Below are 27009 nucleotides of genomic sequence, written 5' to 3' on the forward strand. Positions count from 1 at the left end.
AATGAGCCCACTCTCATATACTGAGACGTAGTGAAGTTCTCTCAGGACTTGGAGTCAGAAAACGTGCATTTAAATCAAATTTCTGATCATTTCTAGCCATATGACTTGTATAAAAATCTTACTCTCTGTGATCCTCAGCCTATTCATCTGTAAAACGGGGATAATTATTTAACCTCTATAAAAACTCAAATGAGTACTTTGTAAGCTGTTATTATAATAGAATTAGAGTAATTAAATCTCCCTTTAATCATTGTGTAACTATCAGCAACTTAAAGCAGTTGTTTTGATCTTGATTCATCTTCTGCCTCCTTAGTCTTTGTTCCTAATGCCATACATTTGATATTAGCAAAGGCACAAGAGACCACCCAACGACCAAGGCCAGGAATCTGAGGAATTTACTAGGAATCCTTTTGCTTACTTTAAACATCCCATTTTTCATGAAATTCTTCATATCCTATTTGCTTTGTATTTCAAATATCTCCAAAATATATTTTCCCTTTAAGGCTTTCCTAATTCTGGCCTACATTTTCTTTTTCACATTTGTTTTGTCATCCAGTCTTTCTTCATCTCCACTTCTACCATCATGATTACCTCTTTAGCACCAATGTATCCTCTGCTCTGCTACCAGGGGGATCATTTAACACTATAATCTTTTGGTGAAATGTTCCTATTGCTTAAAAGATGAAAGAAAACTCCTCAGCAAACCCTACAAAGAATTTCAACATCTGGCACCCCATTTTGTCATGCACTCGCGTCCATGTCTTCGCCCCAGTCTCACCTCTTACTTGGAGCTCTGGGACTTGTCATGGTGTGTTCATAGTCCCGTGACTTCGCTGGGCTCCAAGATTCCTCATACTGGATGCAATTTGCTAGATTTCTCTTTTGAGAGTCTCCAAGCTACCTGAGGAAATAAAATCACCACTTGGAGACTATAATTTATCACACCTGTACTTGAAAAATAATCCTTTGCCTGTATTTTGAAATTCAGGCCCTGTTTCAATTAAACACATACAAATCAGATCCACTTATTAATCTAGGCATTGTGTTGGGCTCTGGTGGAAAAACAGGAGGAAAGTGTAATCTCTTTCTCTCAAAGAAATCACACTCCAATAAGAAATATCAAAATATTTTAATGAATTATAATGCAAAGCAAGAAGAGATATGTTTATAGGTACAGTATCTAAAGAAGGCCAGGCAATTCCAAGGAATCAGTGGAATTTTAGAGGAAAAAATATTGTGTCTTCTAATAAATGTGATTTCTTTGACTCCTGAGTCTTCTAACATAGTCTATTAAATAACTGAAAAATCAACATGTAGATCTTATATGTAAATATTTAAATATAAATTTATAATAGCATAAATACATAGCATATTTACCAAGTACACAAGCATTAATATCATAAATACGTATCATCTACACTGAGGTTTCATCCTTACAACTTCTTACAATCATAAGGGGAGACCATATTAGGAGATATAATCTATCTGACATAGCTCAGTTTGTAAGAAAAAAGGGAGATTGGCAAGCATTTAATAACCGTGTAAACAGATTTTCACAAATAAAGGCTATGAATAAGCTGTTACAAGCATTTAAAAATTAGGGAATATTGTTCCCATGAGCACTTCTTGAGAAAGCTGCTAGATGAGTTTCTTGAACGAAATGACTGGAGAGATACCATTATAAGAATTGGGGTGAGTGTAACTGAGGAATTAAAGTGAAATGACAATTGCAAAGAAAAGAGTACAGCATGCTATGATTACACAGATCCATCTGGGAACACAGTTCCATCAAATTTCTAACAGTTAAGGAACAATAGTGAGAACATTTACAATTTAGAATGAGTCTTGATTGTTTCATGGTTACTAACTGGGAATCATAGTTATCACTACAAATAGTTGCTTGGAGACATGGAGAAGAAGGAAAGAAAAAGATTACAAACTAAACTTACTGAATATTTTACTAAAGAATAAAAGAAAACAACTGAAAAGAACAAAGACCAAGGTTTTCATATAAAATATCAGTATAAAAATCATTAGAACAAAAAACAAAACTTTCCTATAAAAACATAAAAATGACATATGAAAAACTTCATATAAAATATCAGCATATATAAATATAACATATTATATATATAACATATATAAATAACATATAACATATTATATATATAACATATATAAATATAACACTTAAAATATGATAGAGTCCAAAAAATACTGATTATATTAATAAATGTAAATAGATATAACTAGCCTATTAAAATGCCAGTATTTTCAGATTGTCTGATAAAGTAAACCCAACACTTTTCTGTGTTTAAAATATAGAACTACAAATAAAGATATTTAGAAAAGCTGGCAATAAAAGAATGGACAAATTGTATCAGGAAAATTAAATTAAAATAGATTATAAATAAACAATAAATTAAATTAAAAAATTTAAAAGACTGCACCAATATTTATCAAAGAGAAACTGCAGGGAGTGCTAGAAAAATAGAAACATATTAAAAATATACTTAATTCATTTCTTAAAATCCAAGGCAGATTATATATTTAAAATTTATAGAAGACATATATAATGTAATCCTTAAAATAGAATTTGTAAATATACTTTGAAACCTGAATTTTAATAATAAAAAAATATAGATTCTTCTCAAGTACGTATGATGTATTTACAAAATTTACTGTATCTGAGATGATAAACCTTCTAGAAATTCTAAAGAACAGATACACTAAAAAATCATTCACTAACTGAAATATAATAAACTAGAACTTAGTAACAAAACCAGAAAACAAGAAGCGCTTTTATCTAGGAAGTATAAACTGTATCGTTAAATAGCGGTTGAGTCAAAGAAGAATACAAAATAAAATTACATACTTTATTGAAAATAATAATAATGAAAATGTAACATTAGGGGCTGATAAAGAAAATACCAGATAAAAACCATTATTATACCGATAAAAATAAAAAGTTAAGATAAAGCAAATGACACACAAAAAAATCTAGAAAGAACAACAAAATAAGTCAAGAAAAGCCAGGGGAGGAAAAAAAAGAGCAGAAACTAGGAACAATGACAAAAGTTGAAATCAAAGTTTGTGAAGCAAAACACAGGATGAAAGAAATCAAATGTAAAGCCATGTTTCTTCAATCAAGAAAAATATAAGCCACTAGTTAACCTAATCTAATTAAGAAAAAAGTAGAAAGCAAATTCACAAAATTAGAAATGACAAGATGGAAAAACCAAAATAGAGAATCTTTAAAAAAGAGAACAACTTTGCTCAACTGTATATAAATAAATTGAAGACCTGGACAAAAAGGATAAAATTTTGGAAAAATATCATTTATAAACATTGACTCCCAAAAAGATAAATAGCTTAATTATCATGGAGATTTTTTTTTTTTTAAGAGCTTGCTAAGAGAAAGCAGACCTAAATATTTCCATGGAAGAATTTTACCAAATCTTAAGTTATCAAATACTCCTAAGGTTATTTTCCCTTTTCAGATCTTAGTAAACCAAGTAAACTTTCCAAGTTCATTTCCTGATATAAATATAATATTAATCCCTAAATCACAACATTACATTTTAAAAATGAAATTTTAGGCTCATCTCATATATGAATATCAATGCAAAAACTATAGATATGAAGTTAATAAACAGAATCCGCTAAAAAGAATCCGCAGAAAAGGCATTTGACAAAATCTAACATTTATTATATTTTTTAAAGTACAACAAAATGAGAACTGACAGATAGTTCCTTAATATGGTGTGTGTATGTGTGTATGTGTGTATGTGTATACCTCAACCCAAAGCCAGTATCTAACCTAATGGTGACATATACTGGAAGTTTAAAGTGAGGAATAGGAAAATCATACCTGTTATTTTTGCTACAATTCAAAAATGTGTTAAGATAGGAGAAAACATTTGGAGACATAAGAATTGCAAAGAAAGAAGTAAAACTATGTTTCTTTACAAATGACAAGTTGGGAGCACTTGGGCGGCTCAGTTGGTTAAGTGTCTGATTTTGCTTAAGTCAGGATCTCAGGGCCCTGGGATTGAGGGAGCCACCATGGCTCCTCACTCAGTGGGGAGTCTGCTTGTGCTTCCGCCCCTCCCCTCACTCGTTTTCTCTTCAGAGACACTGTAAGGAGTCAGCAAGAGTCAGACTATAGGAAATTGCAAGATGAATAATCCAGTTTCTTCAATAAATGAATTACAAGGTTTTGAAGAAAAAGAAAGGGATGGAGGGGAAAGGACATCCTAAAGATTAAAGCAGAATAAAGCATTTATTAACCAGTCACATTAAAAAAATAATAATGGGATTGGAAGGGAGACAAACCATAAGTGACTCTTAAACTCACAAAACCAACTGAGGGTTGCTGGGGGGAGGGGGTTTGGGAGAAGGGGGTGGCATTATGGTCATTGAGGAGGGTATGTGCTATGGTGAGTGCTGTGAAGTGTGTAAACCTGGTGATTCACAGACCTGTACCCCTGGGGATAAAAATATATGTTTATAAAAAATAAAAAATTAAGTAAAAAAAAAGAAATGAATACTGAAAGCCAGATGATACATCCAGGAAAAAAAAAAATAATAATAATAATTTTGTAAGACACAATTGTGAATGTGAAGAAGGGCTATTTGACGACTTGAAGTAATTATAGTGTAATTTTAAATATGAAAATGGTACTGTGGTCACATTAAAAATGAGAGAGATTCTCATTTAAAAGTTTAATTGAAAGTATTTACCTTGGACTTGCTTCAAAATAGTATAGGAATGAAAATGGAATGGAGGAAGCAAGATTTGCCTAACTGATGACTGTTGACGTAGAATGAGGGATATTTGGGAGCTTTTTATGCAATTCTATTTGGCAGATGTCTGAAATATCCCATGATAAAATGAAGGAGAAAAACAAAACACTATGCAATGAGAGAAATAGCAGATTAGATCTGGCCAAACAGTAAATGAATTCATCATATAAGAAGAATATATCAAAAGAGATGGAGGACAGAATGAGAGATTATAACATATATATTAATCTAATGAAAGTTCAGTGGGAACAAATGGAACAGAGGGAAGCACTATTTGAGTAGATGATGTGTGTTTTTCAATAATTTTCTAGAAGAAAAAAAGATAGTTTTTCATATTCAGCAATAATAATAAATTTTGGCTGAAATAACTAGTACTGCTTTTGAAAGGTTAAGTGGATTAAGAATAACTATTCTGTGGAGAGGAACTCATCAAAGAGATGGTTCACAGGCTTGAATGTTCTTGTGAGGCACATTCTTGCAAGAGCATGGTGTGGGCTTAGTATCAGATACAGATAAGAAGCAGGATAAGAAGTGAACTTGGGAAGGAGATTTGGGGTCTCACAGGAAAGCTGTGTTCAAAAGCCATGTTCAAAAACTGCCATTTCAAAACTATGGAAAACCCATATAAACTCGATCAGTATCTCTGAAGCTAGACAATGACTGCTCCATCCAATGTGTATAAAGCAAGAAAGGATTTTAGTTGAGTAACTGATGATCTTAGAAGGTCAAATATCATAGTTTTCAATTTGTTCTACCTTTTTGTTCTACCTTTATCTTTACTTCTGACTACTTCCAGAAGTTAGAAATGAGTTAAGTAGAACTAATACATTTGCACAGTAGTTTCCCCATGAGCTTGAAAAATTGAGGATTTCCCTTAAGCTAGACTGTTTAATCTTGCTTCACCTCTGAAATTAGAATACAGAGACTAGGCTTTTCTGTACTCACTGGCATAGCAACAAAGGTGAGCTCCAATGTCAGGATTGTTCTATTTAGAATTTATTTAGAATGATGTATACATATTAATAATTTTCTTATGTAGATATAAGTTACTTTTGCATTTTATATTTTTATTTTCAATAGCTCATGTTTTAATCTTTCAAATTAAATTCAAAGGGCACATCTTGTGGGAATTTTTTTACAAGATTTATTTTTTTTTTAATAAGGGTTCCATTCTTGGCCTCAAAGTAAATATTAAATTTGGTTTGTATATTAGGAAGGTGGGAAATAATGGAAAATAAATATATTCTTGCATAAAATATTTCTCTACCCCTTCTTGAGTTTTAATTGGAAAACAATTTTAGGTTTTTCAAGACATAATGATAACTCAAGATTGAAGATTAAAATTTCAATCATCTGTTACAAAAACATCTTTGTATCATTGAAATGTGTATAATAAAGTGACAGGACAAAAATATGTATTTTTCCATATTTTGTATAAAAAGACATAGGTTAGAGTTTTGCACCAATTTATAAAAAGTGCAAAAAAATTATAGCAATTTTGCTTGGGAGAGTCATATGTAAGGTTATTTGCTGCTCTGTTATCAGATTTGAGACAATTGCCTTGGTCCACTAATACAGGGACCTTTAACCTCTTCCCTATTTATTTTTGGAATTTTCACAAAATTAAGAATTATCATATTACTTTAACATGAGTTTGCATGAGTGTTCACACTTTCTTTGTGGCTTTTAAACATCCATGGTTTTCATGTGTATCCCTTCAAATTTTATCCTTCTCTACTTTCTCGTAATCACCCACAGAAGAGCATAGGTCCAAGATCCATTTTCATACTGAAGCCCCAAGATTTCATCCATCCCCTAATCCAGGAACTCATAAACTTCTTTGGGTCATGGACCACTTTGGTAGCTTGGTGAAGCCTATGGACTACTTCTCATATTATTGTTCTTAAGTGGATAATATTCATAAAAAAAAGAATTCAAAGATTACCAATATATAGAAATAGAATTATCAAAAAATGTAAAGTTAATTAGTATATAATAACATATATGCTTACTTGTTAATCCATAGAATAATAAGTTCTAAGAGACAAGTCCAAAAAACAATCATTTCAAGTAGTGCTGAACATAAAAGCAATTTCAAAATATCTACAACAACTGAAATCTGAATATATCTGTGATTTCTATTTGTAACAAAGGTCTAGGTACTCCTGATATTATTGTGATTTGTTCCCTGCATTCATAAGTGAAGGAATTGCTATATTTCAGTTAGAGGGTAATGAAACCAAAGATGTAACATTTTCGCATCACACGTATGGATCCCTGAATTATATTGGCATACAATTCCATATTTAAAAACTCTAACATTCAAGCAAATGACACACATTATTTTATTTTCAATTACTGTAAAGTATTCAGAAAAGAAAATTTTACACTTTGTTTTTGAAAAACTTCCTAAGAGATGGAAATGGAAAGATGAATTGTTGGGGGAAAATAAAAACAAAAACAATCATGAAAAAGATAAAACAGAACAAAGTCTATTTCAGATCATATTAAAATGATGCAAGGAACCACCTATTGGTTCCTATTTTTTATGGTGCTTAACTTTTTTTCTATCTCAATTTGACACCAGCTTCATAATCAAATGGATGTGCAAATTAATTCTCAGGGCAAAGTTAACCATGCTTTGAAGTCCAAAGTATTTTCCTCATTCAGTTCATTTGTTTAAAGCCTGCAGTTAATGAATGGTTTTCTCATTTATGCAAATAAAATGAGCAGCTTTGATTATATCCCGGGCAAAATAGCATCTACTATATGGATGGCCTTTTAATATTGGAGGATGCTAATAACTGGCCTGGAATTTCTCTAAAAACTTTTTTCCCTCACTCCTTCATGCAATGCTGAGAATACCTTGTGGAAAAGAAAACAATACTCATTATTTGTATTTACTTACTATAAACATCTTCATAACTCTTACTGCTTGAATTCTCTCGTTAATATCTTGAGGTCAGCATTATTTTGTTAGTTAGGATTTCTGCAGGAAACAGGCAGCACATTTAAAAAAGGAAAATTTGAGAAGAGTTTGCTCACAACAGGATTTTTTACAAAAGACTGAGTAGAGGGGAATTGTAATAGAAGGTGCAACAGCCTGAGACCTGGGTCTAAAGAGATAAGGAAGGGAGAGGTTTCCAGAAGTCCAAGAGACAGTCCTGAACAGTTAAATGGGTTGAGAGAAGGAGTGACCTTCACTGGGGGACGTGACTTGGCAAGGCGGGCGGCAGGGGGAATTATCCCGATCTCACTTCCTCTGTTCTTCTAGTCTCTTTCCAAGGTTGCCCATTGCCTGACCCAAACTGAAGCCAGAGACCAGAGGAATTTTTATCTTTTCCAAACAGGTTAGCCTCCTGGACTAAAAGTCAAATGAGAAAAGGCAGAGATTGACTCTGGCAAGCGAGACGGAAGTGTAATTACATTCATTGTAATTATGCACATTGTACAGATTCAGGTCAATAAACTTTGCTCCAGTACACTGTTATTATAACCACTTACTTCAAAGAGAAGGACTCCATGAGACATACTCAGAAAAACAGTTTTAATCCCCACCTACATGCATTCTAACCCATTCAGTAGGAGCTGCTTCCTACCTCTTAGATAAAAATAAGGGCAGGTACTATGGCTCCACTGGTCCCACTGAAATAAGAAAGACCCCTCTTGCCGTTTTTATTACAAAACAACCATATATCAATCATTCAAATAACTATTCTTACATCTTAGCCCAAACCATAAATATAATTAAAGTTTCTCTTCTTCCCTGCTTAGGCCCCATTCAAGTTGTGAGGTTGCAATGGGAAGGGGGTTGCTTGTAGTCAATTTCTTCTTGCCCCTTCCCCTAGGACAGTGGGCTGCCTCCTGCTTCCCTGGTCTTGAGGATGGCAGTGCAGAGAGGTAAAGAAAACTCTGACTAGAATGAGACTTATACCCTGGCTTTACTGCTCTCTGGCCTCAGTAAATGTTCAAAGCTGATTCCTTATCATGGGCTATTTTGAGGGGAGGAGCAGTCATCACATACCCCCATCAGGAACATCGATATAAATATCCTTTCTTCTTGCAATGCTCTCCCCTGGTAGGTCAGTTTGCCCCTCATCCTCATCTTCCCTTCCCAACTTCTTCAAATGACATCACCACCAGCACCCTGATGAGGTCACCTCACCATCACCCCTGGCAGCAAGGCCCTCAGGAAAGGTGTTTTTTATAGTGAACATAAGGCCAACTCTATCCACAAGCTTGCTCTGCCTCTGCTCCACAGAAAACCCACTGCTTTGGTTCCAGTCACAAACTGAAATGGTTCCTTATGTTACCATCTCTTCATTCTTTTTTTTTTTTTTTCCATCTCTTCATTCTTTTTTTTTTTTTAAAGATTTTATTTTTATTTACTTGAGAGAGAGACAGTGAGAGAGAGCATGAATGAGAAGAAGGTCAGAGAGAGAAGCAGACTCCCCATGGAGCTGGGAGCCCGATGCGGGACTCGATCCCGGGACTCCAGGATCATGACCTGAGCCGAAGGCAGTCGTCCAACCAACTGAGCCACCCAGGCGTCCCCCATCTCTTCATTCTTGTCTGGAGCGAACTCTCACAGCTTCTTGCCCTTGAGATTTCACTGATGCTGTTCTCTCAGGCCTGCCCTCTTCCATGGGCATATGTCAAGCCATCTAAATTGTTTTTTCGAAGTCTCCCCCACACTCTAGAAGAGGAAAGAGGAGGAAAATTATCACTGTTCTCCAATAATTCATTCCACAGAAATTCTCCTTCTTCACCTACTCTATCTACATCTATCCTCTTATTGGATTCAAGTTGGGATAATCAGTATTTAGGAAACCCCTTTTCAACAACTGCAAGAGTCTAGTGTTTCACTTTGGAATGCAAGAAGAAATGCTTGCCACCTACTTCTGTTTTTCCTCAGCTTTTTGAGGTCACAGCCAAAACTAAGATAGAAAAAAAAAAATCCCATTTTAACATCCTGGTATATATTTTTTTTTCTAATCCCTATAACTCCCTAAGAAGATATTATTATCCTCATTTTATTTGCATATTTTCAGGCAGAAAAAATGATTTTCCTGAGATTATCAGCTAGAATGTTAGATGTTTAAGTCCAAGTCCATTGACTTTCCAGATAAATAGTTCTTCTGATGAAGAAATTAAAGTTCTGCATCAAAAAGGCACCTATCCAAGAACTGGAACAGCAAGGTTCACTTAGAATGTATGCATTAAATAAATAGTTTTGGAAAATTTATACCAATGATAGATGGGTTTCTATCCTAAGCCAAACATTAAATTCAGAGTACAGTTGAGAATAGCAAATGCAGTTTCATGTCAGATATGATTGCCGTTCTTGAGGACAGTCCCAAAGATTAAAGATAAAAATCCTAACATTTCGCATTCCTTCCTAATTAATTGAGAAGCAATGCTACAGACCTAAGCCAACCTAGAAATCTCATGGTTTTTGCTATTCCTTTCCAGCTCTTATTTGGTGATGCCCAAAAGATATAGTTCCAAATGGGCTCCATTTCAGAGAAGAAATTCAAGAAAATGATTCAAAGAATGGTGTGTCATTTCCCTACTTCCTTCCTCCTACTTGAAAAGCCTGGCTATGTAATAGAAGATGCTCTCAAGCATAATGATCCAGGGCCATTGTTCATAACTGTTCTCTGTTGCTGGCCTCTCATCACTGCAGCTCAATACCACAGACTGAGATTGTCCCTTTGCCTTTCCTCCCTACCCTAACTAGTATCTGAATGAGTTTAAAACCTTCTCCCCAGAGCAGCAATATTGATTCCATGGATAGGCTTTGATGTGTACCTTATCTACTCCCATCCCCAAAAGAAGATTCTAGAAGATATTTTTGTGTAAATCTATTCGCTGGGTAGAAGTTCTGAAAGTTTCATTAGACCTTCACAGAGGTTCATGAGCCAAGCAAATGAAGACACCCTATACCTTATCCTAGTGCTTTACGGCAATTTCCAAATCAAACATGCCTATGTTACCTTACAAAAACCTCAATCTCGTTATTTATTCCAGTGCTCGTGGTTTGTTTCCACCCATTCCTTGGGATAATACTTTAGAAGGTGATATTATGCTTAGTCAGCACCATCATCATAAATTTAACAGAATCCATTTAAAATTGAATTACTACTTTGAAATAGAATTCCAAGTCATACATCAACTTTCTGCTAAGCAAAGAGTAGCACTTTCTTCCATCTTCCTAAACAGATCCCATTTATTAAGCCACAAATTTACATGTACAGGAATTCCAGGTAGGGAAAGACTAACTTCTTGTCCTACCCTTGATTCACTCCCTTCTGGAAGAGAAAGCAGTCATTTATCTAACAGGCAAGTTATTGTGGAAGAGTCAAGCATATTTCATTGATTGCCTTTCTTCCTGTTGCTACATGATAACCATGACTAGTGATATAAATTGGTTTAATCCATGCAGGAAATAGAAAGAAGCCCTTTCAAATGCAAGTGTGAAGCCACATCCTATGTTCAGTCTGATCACTAATAAAAATGACATCTTGATTCTCATGCATTGATCATAGCTTCTTTATTGTTTCTGAATGTGGACTCTGTGGTGGAGGGGACATTGTATATTGGCCCCTAAAAACTACATTATCATTCAGACTTATTATGGTCCTTCATCCTGATATTCTGGAATTTGAATTTAAAAGGCTAATTTTCTGTTTTAAACACAACTCTTTGGACTTTTTTTTTTTTTAAGATTTTATTTATTTATTTGACAGAGAGAGATCACAAGTAGGCAGAGAGGCAGGCAGAGAGAGAGGAGGAAGCAGGCTCAACTCTTTGGACTGTGATGATAATGCTTTTTCATTCTTTACAGGGCTTTGTTGAGTCCTTCATTTTAGCCTGTCCTCATACATCAGTCCTTCTTTCCAAGTTCATATAGTTATAGCTGTCCTCCTATAGTGATTTCTTCCTTTTTTTTTTTTTATGTTTATGTATTTATTTAAGTAATCTCTATCTCTAGTGTGTGGCTTGAACTCAAGATGCTGAGATCTAAAGAGTCATATGTTCTTCTAACTGAGCCAGCCAGGTGCCCCCTAGTTCAATCATTGCTTAATTCTATACCTTAATTATAAATTGCAATAACCAAGATTGGGACCATCATTTGTTTTACTGTTTCCACATTTTCCGTAAATTCTTCGAGGAACCCCCAAACTAGATGTGATCTCTTCTCTTGTGGAATTCCAGAGCATTTCGAATTTCACAGTATTAGATATCTTAAAACACTAATCAACATTGATGTTCTCACATAATTTCTGTGCATCAGAATCCAGAAAACTTTTGTCTGAATGCATCTGGCTAAAGGTCTCTCTAAGGGTTTCCGTGAAGAAACTGGCCAGGGCTGCAGTCATCTGGAGGCTATACCAGGGCTGGATTAATCATTTCCAAAATGACCCACTCAACATGGCTGATGGCAGGAAGTCTTAGTTCTTCACTGGCAGTTGGCAGGAGGCTTTTAGTTAATTGCTACATAAACCTCTCTATAGGGCTCTTAGAGTGTCTTCTGGAAAAGGCAGATGACTTCGCTAATGTAAGTGATCCAAAATAGCAGGGCAAGCTACAATATTTTCATGACTTAGCTTTGGAGTCACACATCAGTCACAATATACTGCTGGCTACAGAGGTCAGCCCTGCTCGGTATAGAGGGAAACTGTATTATAGTGATATTATTGGGGTTCATGTTGGAGCCTGGCTACTATACTCATCTAAGCTGTATATAATAATTTAATAATATGTTTTACTAATCTAGATTATGGAACTATTTAAGGGGCACCTGGGTGACTCAGTCAGTTAAACATCTGCATTCAGCTCAGCTCATGATCCCAAGGTCTTGGGATCAAGCCCTGTGTTGGGCTCCCTGCTCAGCAGGGAGCTTGCTAATCCCTCTCCCTCTGCCCTTCTCCTGAGTTTGTCCTCCCTCTATCTCTCTCTCAGATAAATAAATGAAATCTTTAAAAAAATAAAATAAAATAAATTACTGAACTACTTAAAAGAACATCCTCTATTAACCATTACCGTATCTTCCCTTTCCACATATTACTCAAAGCTGCTGAGGGGCAGGCCCTTGTTGACAGGGCCTAGCATTTTATTGCCCATTTAAGATGTACTGGCAAATCAGACTGTTGTTTTTAAGTAACATTCTCCACACTCTGATTCTTAGGTTTCTTTCCTTGGAACTCAAAATCATAAGCAGGATCAGTAAAAGTTGTAGTTGTAACCAACAATTGGGGAAAAAAATTTACATTCACCTGAAATAACTATTAAAATCAATGAAGTTCCAGTCCACAAAATAAGCCTTAAAATTTTTAAAGTTCTGGTTACCATATGGAACATATTTTCACACCATGATATAATTAAATAACAATAAGATAACCAAAAAAGAAGGTGCAATCCTCAACTCACTTCATGAGAATGCATTATCTGATCACCAAAACCGTATATGGAGAGAACAAGAAAAAAAATTATAGGACAATTGCATTAATGAGAGCAGATACAAATTCCTACAAAAAAATTAACAAAACAATTCAAGTAATATATTAAAAGAAGAATACAGCATTATCCTGTCCGATTCATCACAAAAACACAATATAAGGTTGATTTGCTTTGGAAGGTCAATTAACAACGTTAATAGATTGAAGAAATAAAGCCACATCACTCAATAGATGCAGAAAAAGCACTCAATAAAATTAAGCATCTATTCATGATCAAAATCACTGATAAACTAATAATAGAAATATAAGGAAACTTTTATTTTTTTAACCAAGTAAAGGACACCTATTAAAAAACCTACAGCACATGTTTTTAAATGGTGTCACAACAACAACAAATCCAATAAACTATGGAAAGTCTTTATGAAGAAAATTGCAATTATTCTTGAGAAGGCATGACAGATAACCTAAAGAAAAGATCTTAGATAGAAAGATTCAATAGCATTAAGATTTCAAATCTCTCCAGACCAGTTTATACCTTAGATTCAAAACAATTCAAAGTAAAATTGCAAAAGGATATTCCATGAGACTTAATAAGCTGAATCTAACATTTATAAATAATTGAATATGAATATAAAAAAGACCTTTGTTTCATTCCATAAATAAAAATATAATTTCAAAAGAATTAAGAACATAAATGTGAAAAACAAAACTACAAAAAGAATTTAGTATGAAATAGGAGAATATCCTCATAACATTAGAGCAGAAGTCATTAATAAACAAAAAGCAAAAATACCAATAAATTTAAAAACAGTGAAGATTTTCATAAAAGACACAATAAAGAGTAACCACAAACGGACAAGGATATTTGCATGTAACTGACAAAATCTAACATTCTGAGTATTTGAAACTTTCCTACAAATCAAAATTTAAAAGATAAACTAACGAGGGTAACTGGGTGGCTCATTTTGTGAAGTATCCCAATTTTGATTTTGGCTCAAGTCATGATTTTAGGGTCCTGAAATTGAGCCCTGGGCATGGAAGCAGCTTAAGAGTCTCTTCCTTGCCTGCTGCCGTCCCTCACCATGTTTCTCCCTCTCTCACTTCTAAAAAAACAAAGCACAGAAAAAAAAAAAAAACAAAAAAACTAAAACTAAACATTAGAAAACAGGCAACAGACTTGAACAGACACTTCCAAAAGAAGAAATCCAAGTAATCAGTAAACAAAGGAGAAGGGGAGAAACTTATTCAGAAACAACAAATTAAAACCACAGTGAGACAAAATTACAAATGCTTGAGATTTTGCCATTTGCAGCAACGTGGTTGGACCTAGAGGATATTATACTAATCGAAGTAAATTAGAGGAAGGCAAATTTCATATGATCTCACACAATTGTGGAATTTAAGAAACAAAACAGATGAACATAGGGGAAGGGAAGGAAAAACAAAAACCGCACATTGCAAGGGCTGGCCTAGATTTGAAACAATAGGAACTGCCATACTCTGCTCTTGGATATGTAAATTGGTACAACTTTGGAACAGTCTGGCACAATGTAATATAATTAAGTGTAGGCATAGCTGACGATTGTACTTCTAAAAACACACTTGAGAGAAATCCTTAAATGTGCACTAAAGGCAACCCTAAGAAAATTTTCATGTGAAGAATATTTAACACCATAAAAGAAAATAACTCAAATTTCCCTCTATGGCAAAATGTCTAAATAAGGTATTGTGTATAAATACAATAAAATATCATATAGCGGAGAAAATAAAGAAATGCAACTGTATATGTCAACATGGACAAATATCAAAACAAAATATTTGTTGAAAGAAGTCAAGAAGAATTCATACATGGTTTTTTAAAAAATAAAATTACAGAACCATCTACACTAAAACAAGAGAGTTTTGAATAATACATAGAGATTATAAGGAAAAGCAAGGGGATAGATAATTAGACCAGAATTCAGTCTACAGATTACTTCTGGGACTGAGGCATAAAAGAGATGCAATTTGGGAGCAAGAACACTGGAGAGTTCTATAGTGTCGCTAATATTCTATTTCTTCATCTGGTGCCAAAGGAATGTTCATTTCATTTTTAATTTAACTGATGATAGATAAATCTATAGGCTATTTTGTATGTGTGATGTGATTCTCAATAAAACATTTAAATACACATTTCCTAACTCTTGTTTTAGAATGTAAGAGTTTTTTCAGAATCTGGGTTATCAAAGGATATAAATGCTTAAAAAATCCTATTTAACACAAGAAGTATATTTAAGTGGAAAGTTTAAGGTAGTATTTGAAATAACCAATGCATTCTCTTTATTAGTTTGGCAGGTATTTTGTATCCTTAACCTATTTCAGAATATTTTAAAATGTAAAAGGTAACATGGATATATAATATAAGCCATGTCATACCATTATTTTGTCACAAGAGGGACTAGATAGTCAGAAAGAAGTTTTCCCCTTTGGTTTTAAGAATATTTCACTGTCTTAACATTTATGTTTAACACACTGTTTATTCCTATAAGGGTATGTGTTACAGAGTACAGGACTGTGATATATATCTCATATCAGCAAAAACCTTAAGATAAGTACTAGTATGCCATTTTACTTCTAAATGGATGGAGACTGCATAGAAATTATTTAATTACAGAGCAATGGTCTTTTTTTTTTTTAACTGCTTTACAGAAATAATTGTTTTCATTTTGTATTAGTGCTAAAAATTTTAAATACTGAATGGCTTTTCACATTTATTTGTTTATTTACTTTTCTTATTTGATATCAAGATACATGTGAGCATTTGAAACCAGTCCCAAATTTTAGAAAATGAATCAAAGTAATTATGGATATATGGTTAGGACAAAAACGTTCATATCCACGTGACCAGTGGTTTTCAAACTCTGCTCTAAGCACTCTTAAGTGTTTCTGGAAGCTCTTACAGAGTCCACAATATAGGAGAAGGTGGGGCACTTCTTTATAGGGATGGCTCTTCACTGAACATTTTAAGTACTGAACTCTTTTATAAAGCTTTTATTTGTAGACATAGTAAACTACAAATAGTTTTAAAACCAGTGGACAGGATTGATAGGAAATAATAGTAGAATCGGTTAAAATGTGTAGAATGATTTCAGGTGTGTTACCTCATTAGCTTTTATCAGGTAATGTATGTCTTATTCACCACTTTATCCCCAGTACAGAGAAAAAATATCAATGATTGTGCATAAAGCAATCAAATTTACTTAGGGAATAAGTGTTAAATAAACAAACTGGCCTGAAAAGATAGGCAGAGCAGGTATTATCTAAATCTCATCAAAAAAGAAAGAGAAGATCAGGATGACAACGGTCCTACAAACGCTTACAGTAGAAGAATCAGGTAGAATCTGTCTTTCATATCCTGGTTCTTAATCAAATTTGGGGGGAACAATGGAAGGAAGGAAGATAGAACGAGGGAAAAAGGAGGGAAAAAAGAATTTATTTTGCTTTCCACCACTACAGCTGCCTCTTAGTTGCTTGAGCAAAAAAGATCCATCGTAGAAAAGAAAGAAAAAATGCTGTTTTCATTTATTTTACCTTTATTTTTGAAAAAAATGCATTGGTACTCTTTTTTTATTTACATTCAATTAGCCAAGATATAGTACCTCATTAGTTTGCATTAGTACTCTTAACCAGTAAATGTTCTGTTCTAATTTATAATGATGCATGAGACCATCATACTTTCCTCTAAAGAAGCAGAAGTGTGACTGTTCCTGCCACCATCCAACCCGCAGGTGCTTTGGGAGATTAGTTCACATGTGCGGCACTACTCTTTATCCCAGCTGCCATTTCCTTCCCCTTCTCACCAGTCCTTGAAACACCCAAAGGGGTTGGTTTCTCACTTCCTCTTCTTACTTGTCTGGAACTTCTCCTGAGCACTCTCCTCCACCCTGAGGCGGCTTCTATCTTACCCTTTTCCTGGACTTACGATGGAGGTAGTCAGTATAAAAATTGAAAGGTTCAAGGAATAAAAAATCCTATCAAGTCTGATTTTTTAAAAATATATATCAACAATGTTACCCTCAGACGTAAGCTCTAAATTACACAGATATAGTCATAAGTTATTGCTATGATAATAAACTACCTTAAGCTTCTGGACTTAGAACAACACAAATTTACTGTCTCACAATTCTTTTTTTTTTTTTAATTTTTTATTTTTTATAAACATATATTTTTATCCCCAGGGGTACAGGTCTGTGAATAACCAGGTTTACATACTCCACAGCACTCACCAAAGCACATACCCTCCCCAATGTCCATAACCCCACCCCCCTTCTCCCAATCCCCCTCCCACCAGCAACCCTCAGTTTGTTTTGTGAGATTAAGAGTCACTTATGGTTTGGCTCCCTCCCAATCCCATCTTGTTTCATTGATTCTTCTCCTACCCACTTAAGCCCCCATGTTGCATCACCACTTCCTCATATCAGGGAGATCATATGATAGTTGTCTTTCTCTGCTTGACTTATTTCGCTAAGCATGATATGCTCTAGTTCCATCCATGTTGTTGCAAATGGCAAGATTTCATTTCTTTTGATGGCTGCATAGTATTCCATTGTGTATATATACCATCAACAGATGAATGGATCAAGAAGATGTGGTATACCGTCTCACAATTCTATAGGCCGGACATCCATATACCAATATGGTATATGGCAGTCGCCATATACCAATCTATACAACTTTTCTCCTTTCCAATTAGGGACAGCCATGTGATTGATTGTTAGGCACTTTGTAGCCTCTAAAATTGTCCCTGCTAGCTGCTGTGTGCTTTCTTTTGCCTGATCTGCCAGCTAGCTATGAAAGAAGTCAAGAGGTCACTGAGCTGCTCTCCTTGGAGGTTCTAGAGGAGAATCCATTTCCTACTCATTCAGGTTGTTGGAAGACTTCAGTCTGTTTTGGTTATAGGACAGAATTCCATCTGTTTTGGTTCTCTTTTGAGAACTTCTAGCAGTCACAGCATTCCTTTTTTTTTTTTTTTTAAGATTTATTTATTTGAGAGAGAGAGCATATACAAGAAGAGGGGAAGGGGCTGACGGAAAGGGAGAGAGAGAATTCTCAAGCAACTGCCCAATGAAGGCAGAACAGACACAGGGACCCTGAGATCATGACCTGAGCAGAAATCAAGAGTCAGAGGCCAAACTGACTGAGCCACCCTGGCGCCCCTACCTACCATTCCTTGGTTCTTGATTCTTTCCTTCATCCTCAAGGCCAGGGATGGTGGGTTAAGTCCTTCTCAGAGTGCAGCTCTCCGACCAACCCACTCTTCTTCAGTCATCTTCCACTGTTACAGAGACTGGACTAGATTGGACCTACCTAAACAACCCAGCATAATCTTTTCATCTCAAGGTCCTTTTTAATTCTATCGGTAAAGTCTCTTTTGCTGTGTAAGGTGACATACTTTTGGATTCTGTGGATTATGGTGTGGACATCCTTGAGGAGACCTTATTCTTACTACCACAAAGAAAATAACTGTTTAAAATAAAAGTCTATAAATTATATGAATAAAAATAAAAAATATGAGTTTTTTTATTTTTCCAGTAATAATTATTTATAATTACATCAGCATACTTAAGCACTGGTGATATACATATTTCCTCTGTCTCATCAACATTTATTTTACACTAATATTACTAATCCCCTTTGATTATCAAGTTGAAAAATTTGTAGTGCATATCGTATCCAAAAATCCAGAAGTACAAATGATGGACCTCACTGAAGAGGCTATGTTTTTCAGAAATGTGAAGAGTAGGAGCACCTGGGTGGCTCACTGGGTTAAGCCTCTGCCTTCCACTCAGGTCATGATCTCGGGGTCCTGGGATCGAGGCCCACATCCAGCTCTCTGCTTCCTCCTCTCTCTCTCTCTGCCTGCCTCTCTGCCTACTTGTGATCTCTCTCTGTCAAATAAATAAATTTTAAAAAATTTAAAAAAAAAAGAAATGTGAAGAGTAGCAGAGGTATGACTAAGTTAAGGATAAACACTAAATATTTTTTTTCCTGGATTTTCCTCTATTGATCAAACTGTTGTTTAACAGACAACCTTATAAAATCATATATATGATGCTATCTGCATTGACTTGCAAAACCAAGAGCCAGCCTGTAAAGGCAGATGGATGTGAATCAACAGAAAAGAACGCTGAATTAGGTAAAAACAAACAAACAATCAAACAAATAAAAAACATAACATGGCCCTGTGCCTGTTTCCTGCAGTATCATTGAGGGATAAGTTCCAAATCAAGTTCTTGCCTATTTTTATCATCATTGTATACACAGTACTAAGCACAGTGCCTGGCATATATAAAGCATTAAGTAAATATTAATAACCATCAAATTTATTAGTTTGAGTACAGTCAAACTGTGTTTATGGAATGTTCTATGTGTAAGATACAGTAATAAAAATATTCCATGTTTCCATTATTCTCTATATTTCTCCAAGCTTTTAAATCAATTATTTACCTAATAGTGATATGAGGAACACTGATTAGACCTGGTAGTTAAGGTAAAAACTTGGTGTCAGTAAAAATGAGAGCTTTTTTCCCCTCTACCTACTTACATCAAATCATCACTCATCTGAGAGGACTAGGATTTTGACTTGGTAGAACGAAGGGATGACAATAGCAAATCAAAAGAATATGTTTCTTCTTTCTAAAGGGAGATTTTACAAAACATAAAAGCCAGAAATCCTCCCATCTTAATAATGAAACTAATTTTTTCCAAATAATATTTGACACAGAGAATATGTGACAGACAGAGATCATTGTGTACAAAGCTTCCCTGGGTAAAATCCAAGTGAAGACCTGAGAAGCACACTTCATCCACAGTCAGTCTTGGCATCAGCACTTTCTCCTCCCCCACCACCATTCTTGCCAAGAAGAACCATTTTGAGTCAGAAATTGGGGAAAACCACTGAGCTAATGTAGTTGTCATCCATCACCAGAGGAATACACCAACATTTGAAGAGAGAAAGGGACTTACCCAAGCTAAACACGTAACAGATTGGTATGCTAATAAGACCCCACTTTTCATCTGCACTGTTTGATTTTGGATAAGTAACTTAATTTATCAAAGCTTCAGATTCCTCAGATATAAAATGGAGGCAGTTAGACCCACTTTGACCGATATCCAAAGAATAAGAGATACTGTCTGGCATATAGTGGGTGGTAGTGAATGATAACTATCATGTGTATTCAACTCCCAAATAAAACACCTAGATCTGTAAGAAATAAAAGAGCAAAACTCATTAATTGATAACTTGGAACTTAGCTTAAAAATAATCTCCTTGGTTTGTTTCAGGAAAGTAGTAGATCATCCAAAAAGACGATTCGGTATTCCTGTGGATCGGATTGGTGGAAGCCGTCTCTCAAATTCCAGAGGCTAATTGATTCTAACCATGAGTACAATTTGGGTATGTAACAGTATATGCAAGCTTCTGATTAACATTTCACAATGAGTTCATTGATCCATCTTGATTTATAAATTGCCCTTTTAATTTCCTAGCTTATAAATTCATTGTTTCAGCTTTTCTGTACTCAATTAGTATATTGATGCAAGTAACTTAAATGACATTTAAAAAGCAAAGGAATGTCCTAGATCTACTTCATCATTAAAAAGAAGATTCAATTATCCCCACAGATTCTTATACAATTAGGGGATACTAATATATGAACAATGGTTAAAATTCTAACTGACGTATTAAACACCTTCATACATGCACATAACTGTGTAGTAACCCCTCCATTATAAGGAAGACACATTTCAGTGTCACACAGCATTTTGTTGCCAATAACTACATTCCCAGATTTATGATAACACAGAACACAGGAGAGAGAATGGTGTAGCAAGAAGAGTATTGGTCATGGAATCATAACACCTACTCTAAATCCTTGCTCTGTCACTCGTTTGTTCATTATCTTGTTTCCATATTTTATTTCTCTACATCTTGTTCATTTAAATAGTAACATACTAGTATCGTGAGAATTAAATTAGATGTGTATTGGGCACACAGGACATGCCAGTAATCTTAGATTTATAGTTCTGAAAATTTACTCTGTGTTGGGCCCTATACTTTGTGCTATGTACATACTGCTTCATTTAATCATCCTTTTCCCTAAAGTAGGTCCTGTTGCTGTCTCCAGTACCTTGAGAAGTAGTACAGTGTAAGAGGTAAAAGTGACAGCAGGAGAGGCCAGTGTTGTGGGTCAAATCCCGGTTGTTCTACCTGTTAGCAGTGGGACCTTGGTTAAATTCTAAAATTCCCCTCCATAAACGGATGATAATAATGAAGTTCCATCACACTACATTGTCCAGAGAACTAAATGCATTGATACATATTAAACATTTAGAATAGTGTCTGACATGTAAATATTCAATAATCATCATTATTATTATACTATATTATATAATATTAGTATTATACAATAATAGAAAGCGTAGATATATTAACTTACAATGCCATATAGCTAGTGACATAAATAGCATTTAAATCCAGAAAGGTCAAATTCTGAGTTTATATTTTCAAAAGTATATTTAGCCATACATATTATATATTTTAGATTTTTTTTTTATTTGTCACAGAGAGAGATCACAAGTAGGCAGAGAGGCAGGCAGAGAGAGAGGGGGAAGCAGGCTCCCCGCTGAGCAGAGAGCCCCATGCGAGGCTCAATCCCAGGACCCTGGGATCATGACCTGAGCCAAAGACAGAGTCTTAACCCACTGAGCCACCCAGGCACCCCCATATTATATATTTTAAACATGAAATGCTAAACATAAAATCTAGGCAATGTATTTTTTCTCAGTAAAGCTTACAAGAGGATGCATCCTCCATCTCAGGCAGATGAGACAAACGGGAACTGTTTTGACAGTTTCAAGCATGACTTTCATGCTTTTTATTTCTCTCCGGATGATCCTTTGACCAAGGATGCAGAGTCCCCCAAAACATCACATTAACCCTGAACCTCTCAGTTTAAGTCATGCCGGTTTGTTCTCTTCATCAAATGCCCTAAACCACAGTGAAAAGTGAATATTTTACTTCAACTTTCTTATTCTCAGAATGACTTAGTTAAAAGAATTTTTTTTCACCATGGAGCTCTTGATCAATGAAGTTATGAAGTTACTGAATGTCCACAGATATAAGAGGACTGACTTAGTATGTGAAGAACAATGTATTTTGAGTAGTGCCATCTTCAAAATGTGGATTGAACTTTGTTTTTGTCTAGAGGTATACCAAGTATGGTTACTCTTTAGTATTGTTAAAAATCACCACATTATATTTGAATAGGATCTAATTAATTGCTATTAAAAACTGAGTAATTCCTTGAAATCAGGATCACAATCCTCCAGTTTCTTGATGTGTTGAGAACATTCTGACACTGAGATTAAAACAATTAGGTTTGATTAATTTCCATAGGAACTCTACCACCTTGGATTCCCTGGATTATCACCATTCTAGTATTTTCTGAATTAAACCAAAACAGGTTATGATTTAAAAAAAAATACATGCAGGAAACTCCTTTTCATTTACATTTTCATATGAAGTTTCAGACCATGTAAACTCCTGATAGCCACTGAACTACAGCAAGGTATTTGAATTAATATAATGTCTCCTGAATCACTATGGGTAAAATCCAAATTCATATATTATATCCTTCATCTAATAGGCTTTGGTAAGTATGATGACAACCACTGTCCTTATTACTGAAGTTTCAAGATAGTCATACAACAACATAATAGATTTAGAATAAAACCTAACACCATGTATTTTTTTCTTTCCCTTTGTTAGTCATTGCAGGGGCACCCATCAACCATTAGGTTTCTAGTCATTATTTCCTGCCACTGTCACCGAGGTTTTTCAGACGCTTTCTTACTTTCTCATACGAAGTTTTAGGTTTTCAGTTTATGAATAATAAAAAATAAATAAAAATAAATATGTCTAATTTCCATTTAACTTTTCAAAATCATTTTCTGATACACTGTTTTTTATTCTTAATGACTGATAAAATCACTAAGAGATTCAAAACATAGTCTCATTTAATCCTACCCTTTTGTTTTGTTTTGTTTTTTAATAAATGAGGACACTGGGTCTGTGAGAGGAAAACGATTTGCTCAAAATTTTACACTCTCAGACAGGCAAGATCCAGAGCCCAGGTCTCTGGACTTCTAAGTCAGCATTCTCTTCATGACCTAGAAGGTCTTCGGGAGGTTAAGTTGTCATTGTTGGATGCCAAATTCTCTGCTTATGCATTTCTAAAACAAACAGAAGCGGTGTGCCAGACTTTGTGAAAATCTTTGTTCCACTTCTGTGGGAGTTAATGTATACTCTTTTAAAGAAGGTTTATTTGTGCGTTTTCACCTTCTGGGTTTCACAAGTCTTCACACTAAAAGTGAAACTGGTTCTAATCGTGGAAGTTTTGTGTGGTTTGAGTTTAGATCTAGATACAGCTGCTCTATGCTACCTAGTTTTCAGAACAAATGTTAACCTCTTCTCAATATGCGTTTTGGAAAAGAAGATAACCTGGTATTTACAACAATGTCTTCCTCAAATCATTAATGTATTTGACCACAATTTTGAGTTTTTTTATAGGTGTCAGCTCTAAGCAACTCAGATTCAGAGAAGGATTTTTTCTAAGATTTTGCAGCTTGTCTAAACACGATTAACAAGTTCTAAGTCTCTACAATTGAAAACAGGATACCTTCCTGATGAAATTGGGTAGAAATAGGACTACTAATTATGCTACCTCTTGCTACCATATGCACTAAGATTTTTAATAATACAAGGCACATGTTGATGTATTATACTGATAATTTTTTTAAATTTTAGACCAATATTGACGCACTATCATTCAAACATATTAACAGAACTCTTGAAGAGCAGAAAAAATTATGTTTAAATGCCAGCATTATACTTGGTCCCTTTAAGGAGAGCAAAATATATAAAATTATCAATGGGTTATAGCAATAAACAAAGTAATAGTTAGGTTTTCTTTATTTCCTTTTTATGTCAAGGCAACATCCCTGAACCAAGATTTAAAACTGAAAAGAAATAGAATATAGCAGTTACCCAAAGAAAGGAACCATGGCTGAGAATAGGAAATGTCTTATACATTGAAGATGGTGTTTTTAATGTGTTTTGATCTGAAATGATCACTTTGCATTATTGTCTTTGCAATTAAAATATGTCCCAGGAAAAAAATCTATAATGAAACATCATTTAGAGTTTCAGCTCTTCTCAACTGAAGTTGATGGTATTCCCCTTATCTATGGAGTTTCCTGTAGCTGTAACAATTTCAACTTTCCTTTTTACAGACACAGCTTCTCCGGTGAAATGTCACAGAAACATGGAAGATGCTTCAGTGAAGTTCTTTACACTCAATAATGATTCAACATTCAAAGAACTGACCTTCTGCAAATCTTTCCACAGTCAGAACTTCAGTCAGTCATATCACAGTATTGTTATAACTTCAATTAAATTATGCAGACCACTTCAATGCATGGATATTTTTTAAAATATATATTTTAATTAACGAGAATGGCTCCCTAGCTCCAAACCTTGCTTTTCTAAGAAACAGTCAAAACACACTATACATGAAATGCTTTCTATATGCATTTACTAATAACTGAAGACTGATTTTTTTTTCTGTACAACTTAGGTACAGTCTGTTTGCTCATTACTGAGAGATGAGGAAAGACAATGTTGTGTATGTTCTCTTATATATTTGATTTCTTTTGTATACTTTGTCAGTGAGCCTCTTGGGTAATGATTATGAAATTAGGCTTGTCTTCGCATATTCACATTTCAGTGAGGTTCAGGCACATAAAACATAGCTCCAGTTCTAGAAATAAAAGAAGAATGATTTATAAGCAAGGAAAAAAAAAACCCAGCTAGTAATTAAACCCATCAATGTTATTCTTCGAAACAATTGAGAAAATACTTGAAGGTCAGAGCATATTGACCCAATTAGGAAGTGAAGGATATCATTCATTTGTCAAGTTTGGAGATCTCATGTCCTCTAACAACTTTTCTTTTCTCTAAATTACAACTGGTAGTTAATTAAGAGCAGCAGCGACTAATTACGAGAACAGCAGATTGTAAAGAACACAGGAGTAACAGATGAAATTATTGGGGAAAAGCAAAGAATCACTCAGTAGTAAACCACTAGAATAGTCTGGAACGCAATTAAATACATATAATTTTAGCATGGTACTTTTTGGCATAGTACAATAAGCCGTCATCTTGATGGTACTGACTCACTCAAGAAACTGATTGGTTTCATATACTCTGTTTAATAAGGCATTGAAAAGTATAATGTGTTTTGGGGAAAATTCTTCCAACTATTGAAAATCTTCAAATTTAAGTTTACAAAAAAACACAATAAATGAACAATTCTGTTAACTGTAATAGATGGGCGATAGCAAAGAGAAATGAATTTTGAGAGCGCTAATTCTGTTTTTCATAAACTATAAACTTAGCAGGAGCACAGGGACAAATATCCTGTAGAACTCATTATTTGAAAACTATTTAAGAAATTAGAATGTCTCTTGACACTTTTCTCCAAACTTTATTGAATTATAGAAATATGTTATATTCCTTGGAAGTTCTTTCTTCCCTTTTTCTCCATCTGGATATTTGTAAGGTTCTAATCCAACTGGGTGCTGCTGCTTCCTGCAATGACAAAAGGTATTAAAGCCTACTTCAGCCTAAAATTTTATCATGGTGAAGATTTAAAGTCAAATTAAATAAATTGATTTCCTCTCATCTTTATTTTTTAATAAAGTTATAGTTATGGCATTCGGTCTAATTAAAATCAGAGGTCACACTATATGGATTTATACTCTATTCTAATCTATAATGCATTTATCTCATAATATATACTCAAGTCTTCAATGAACAAAATGAGAAAAATGTTTTCTCCCCTTAAGACCATTTAATTTCATATTTTAATTTTTACCACTACTTTATACAAAGTAGAAAATAAGTCAACAGTACCCTTGTTTGAAATGAGGCATTCTTTTAACACTGCAAGAAATTAAAACATAATTTCGATTAAGGATAAGATGAGTCATCTCATTCATTTGTGAAGCTCACAGAGCACATTGTAAACATGGATTTCCGTGTTCTGGCATCAATCACATAACTAATTTTTCATGAGGGCTTTCTTTCCTGGCTACATCGTCTTAAAATCTTCACTACAAAAAGTCTAGCAAATTCTACCTTTAATCTACAGATAGTTTTAGGGAATTAAATTTCTCAAAGCAAACTATTAAAAGTTGATTTAATGGATTCTTCTAAAAGGAAGAAGTAGCAAAAGCTTTTTTGAGGGACCTTACCCTTGAAGGTTCAAAATGCCTGCATATTGTTTAACTGTTCCAAAGTTAATAAACATGAGATGGCGAACACAGGAGTTTTTGTCTTCTTTATAACAATATTATATTTGTGTTTACAACAAATGTAAATATATAAGAATAATTAGATATTACTGAGCAACTGGTATTTATGCACATTTGAGTGGCTCTTAACAAGTATATAAATAGCACTATAGAGATATGACTCAACTTGGTTTGTTTTATTTTTTTTAACTTAATATTGTTCATCTTCTCTTATGAGATAGCTTTCTCTTTAAGCATCACAAAATTAGAATTATGTAGACAAGCTGCATTTCCCCCATACTGTGTATTAAGGAACTGTGTATAGGCTCATCTGACCATCTATTCTAGC

At 34.4% G+C, this 27009-nt stretch overlaps 1 protein-coding gene across 1 annotated transcript in view; it reads left to right on the plus strand.

The window, feature by feature from the left end:
- The window catches only part of OSTN (osteocrin), a 41453-nt gene extending 14765 nt beyond the window's left edge, over nt 1–26688 (plus strand). The window contains exons 4-5 of the mRNA XM_082726528.1: nt 20592–20703; nt 24600–26688. Of these exons, the coding sequence (XP_082582654.1) occupies nt 20592–20676 (85 nt within the window). The 3' untranslated portion in view covers nt 20677–20703; nt 24600–26688. The remainder of the gene's footprint in view (nt 1–20591; nt 20704–24599) is intronic.
- Nucleotides 26689–27009: the final 321 nt, after the last annotated feature.

Source organism: Mustela nivalis (assembly GCF_964662115.1).
Source record: "Mustela nivalis genome assembly, chromosome: 1".
NCBI classification, from domain to species: domain Eukaryota; kingdom Metazoa; phylum Chordata; class Mammalia; order Carnivora; family Mustelidae; genus Mustela; species Mustela nivalis.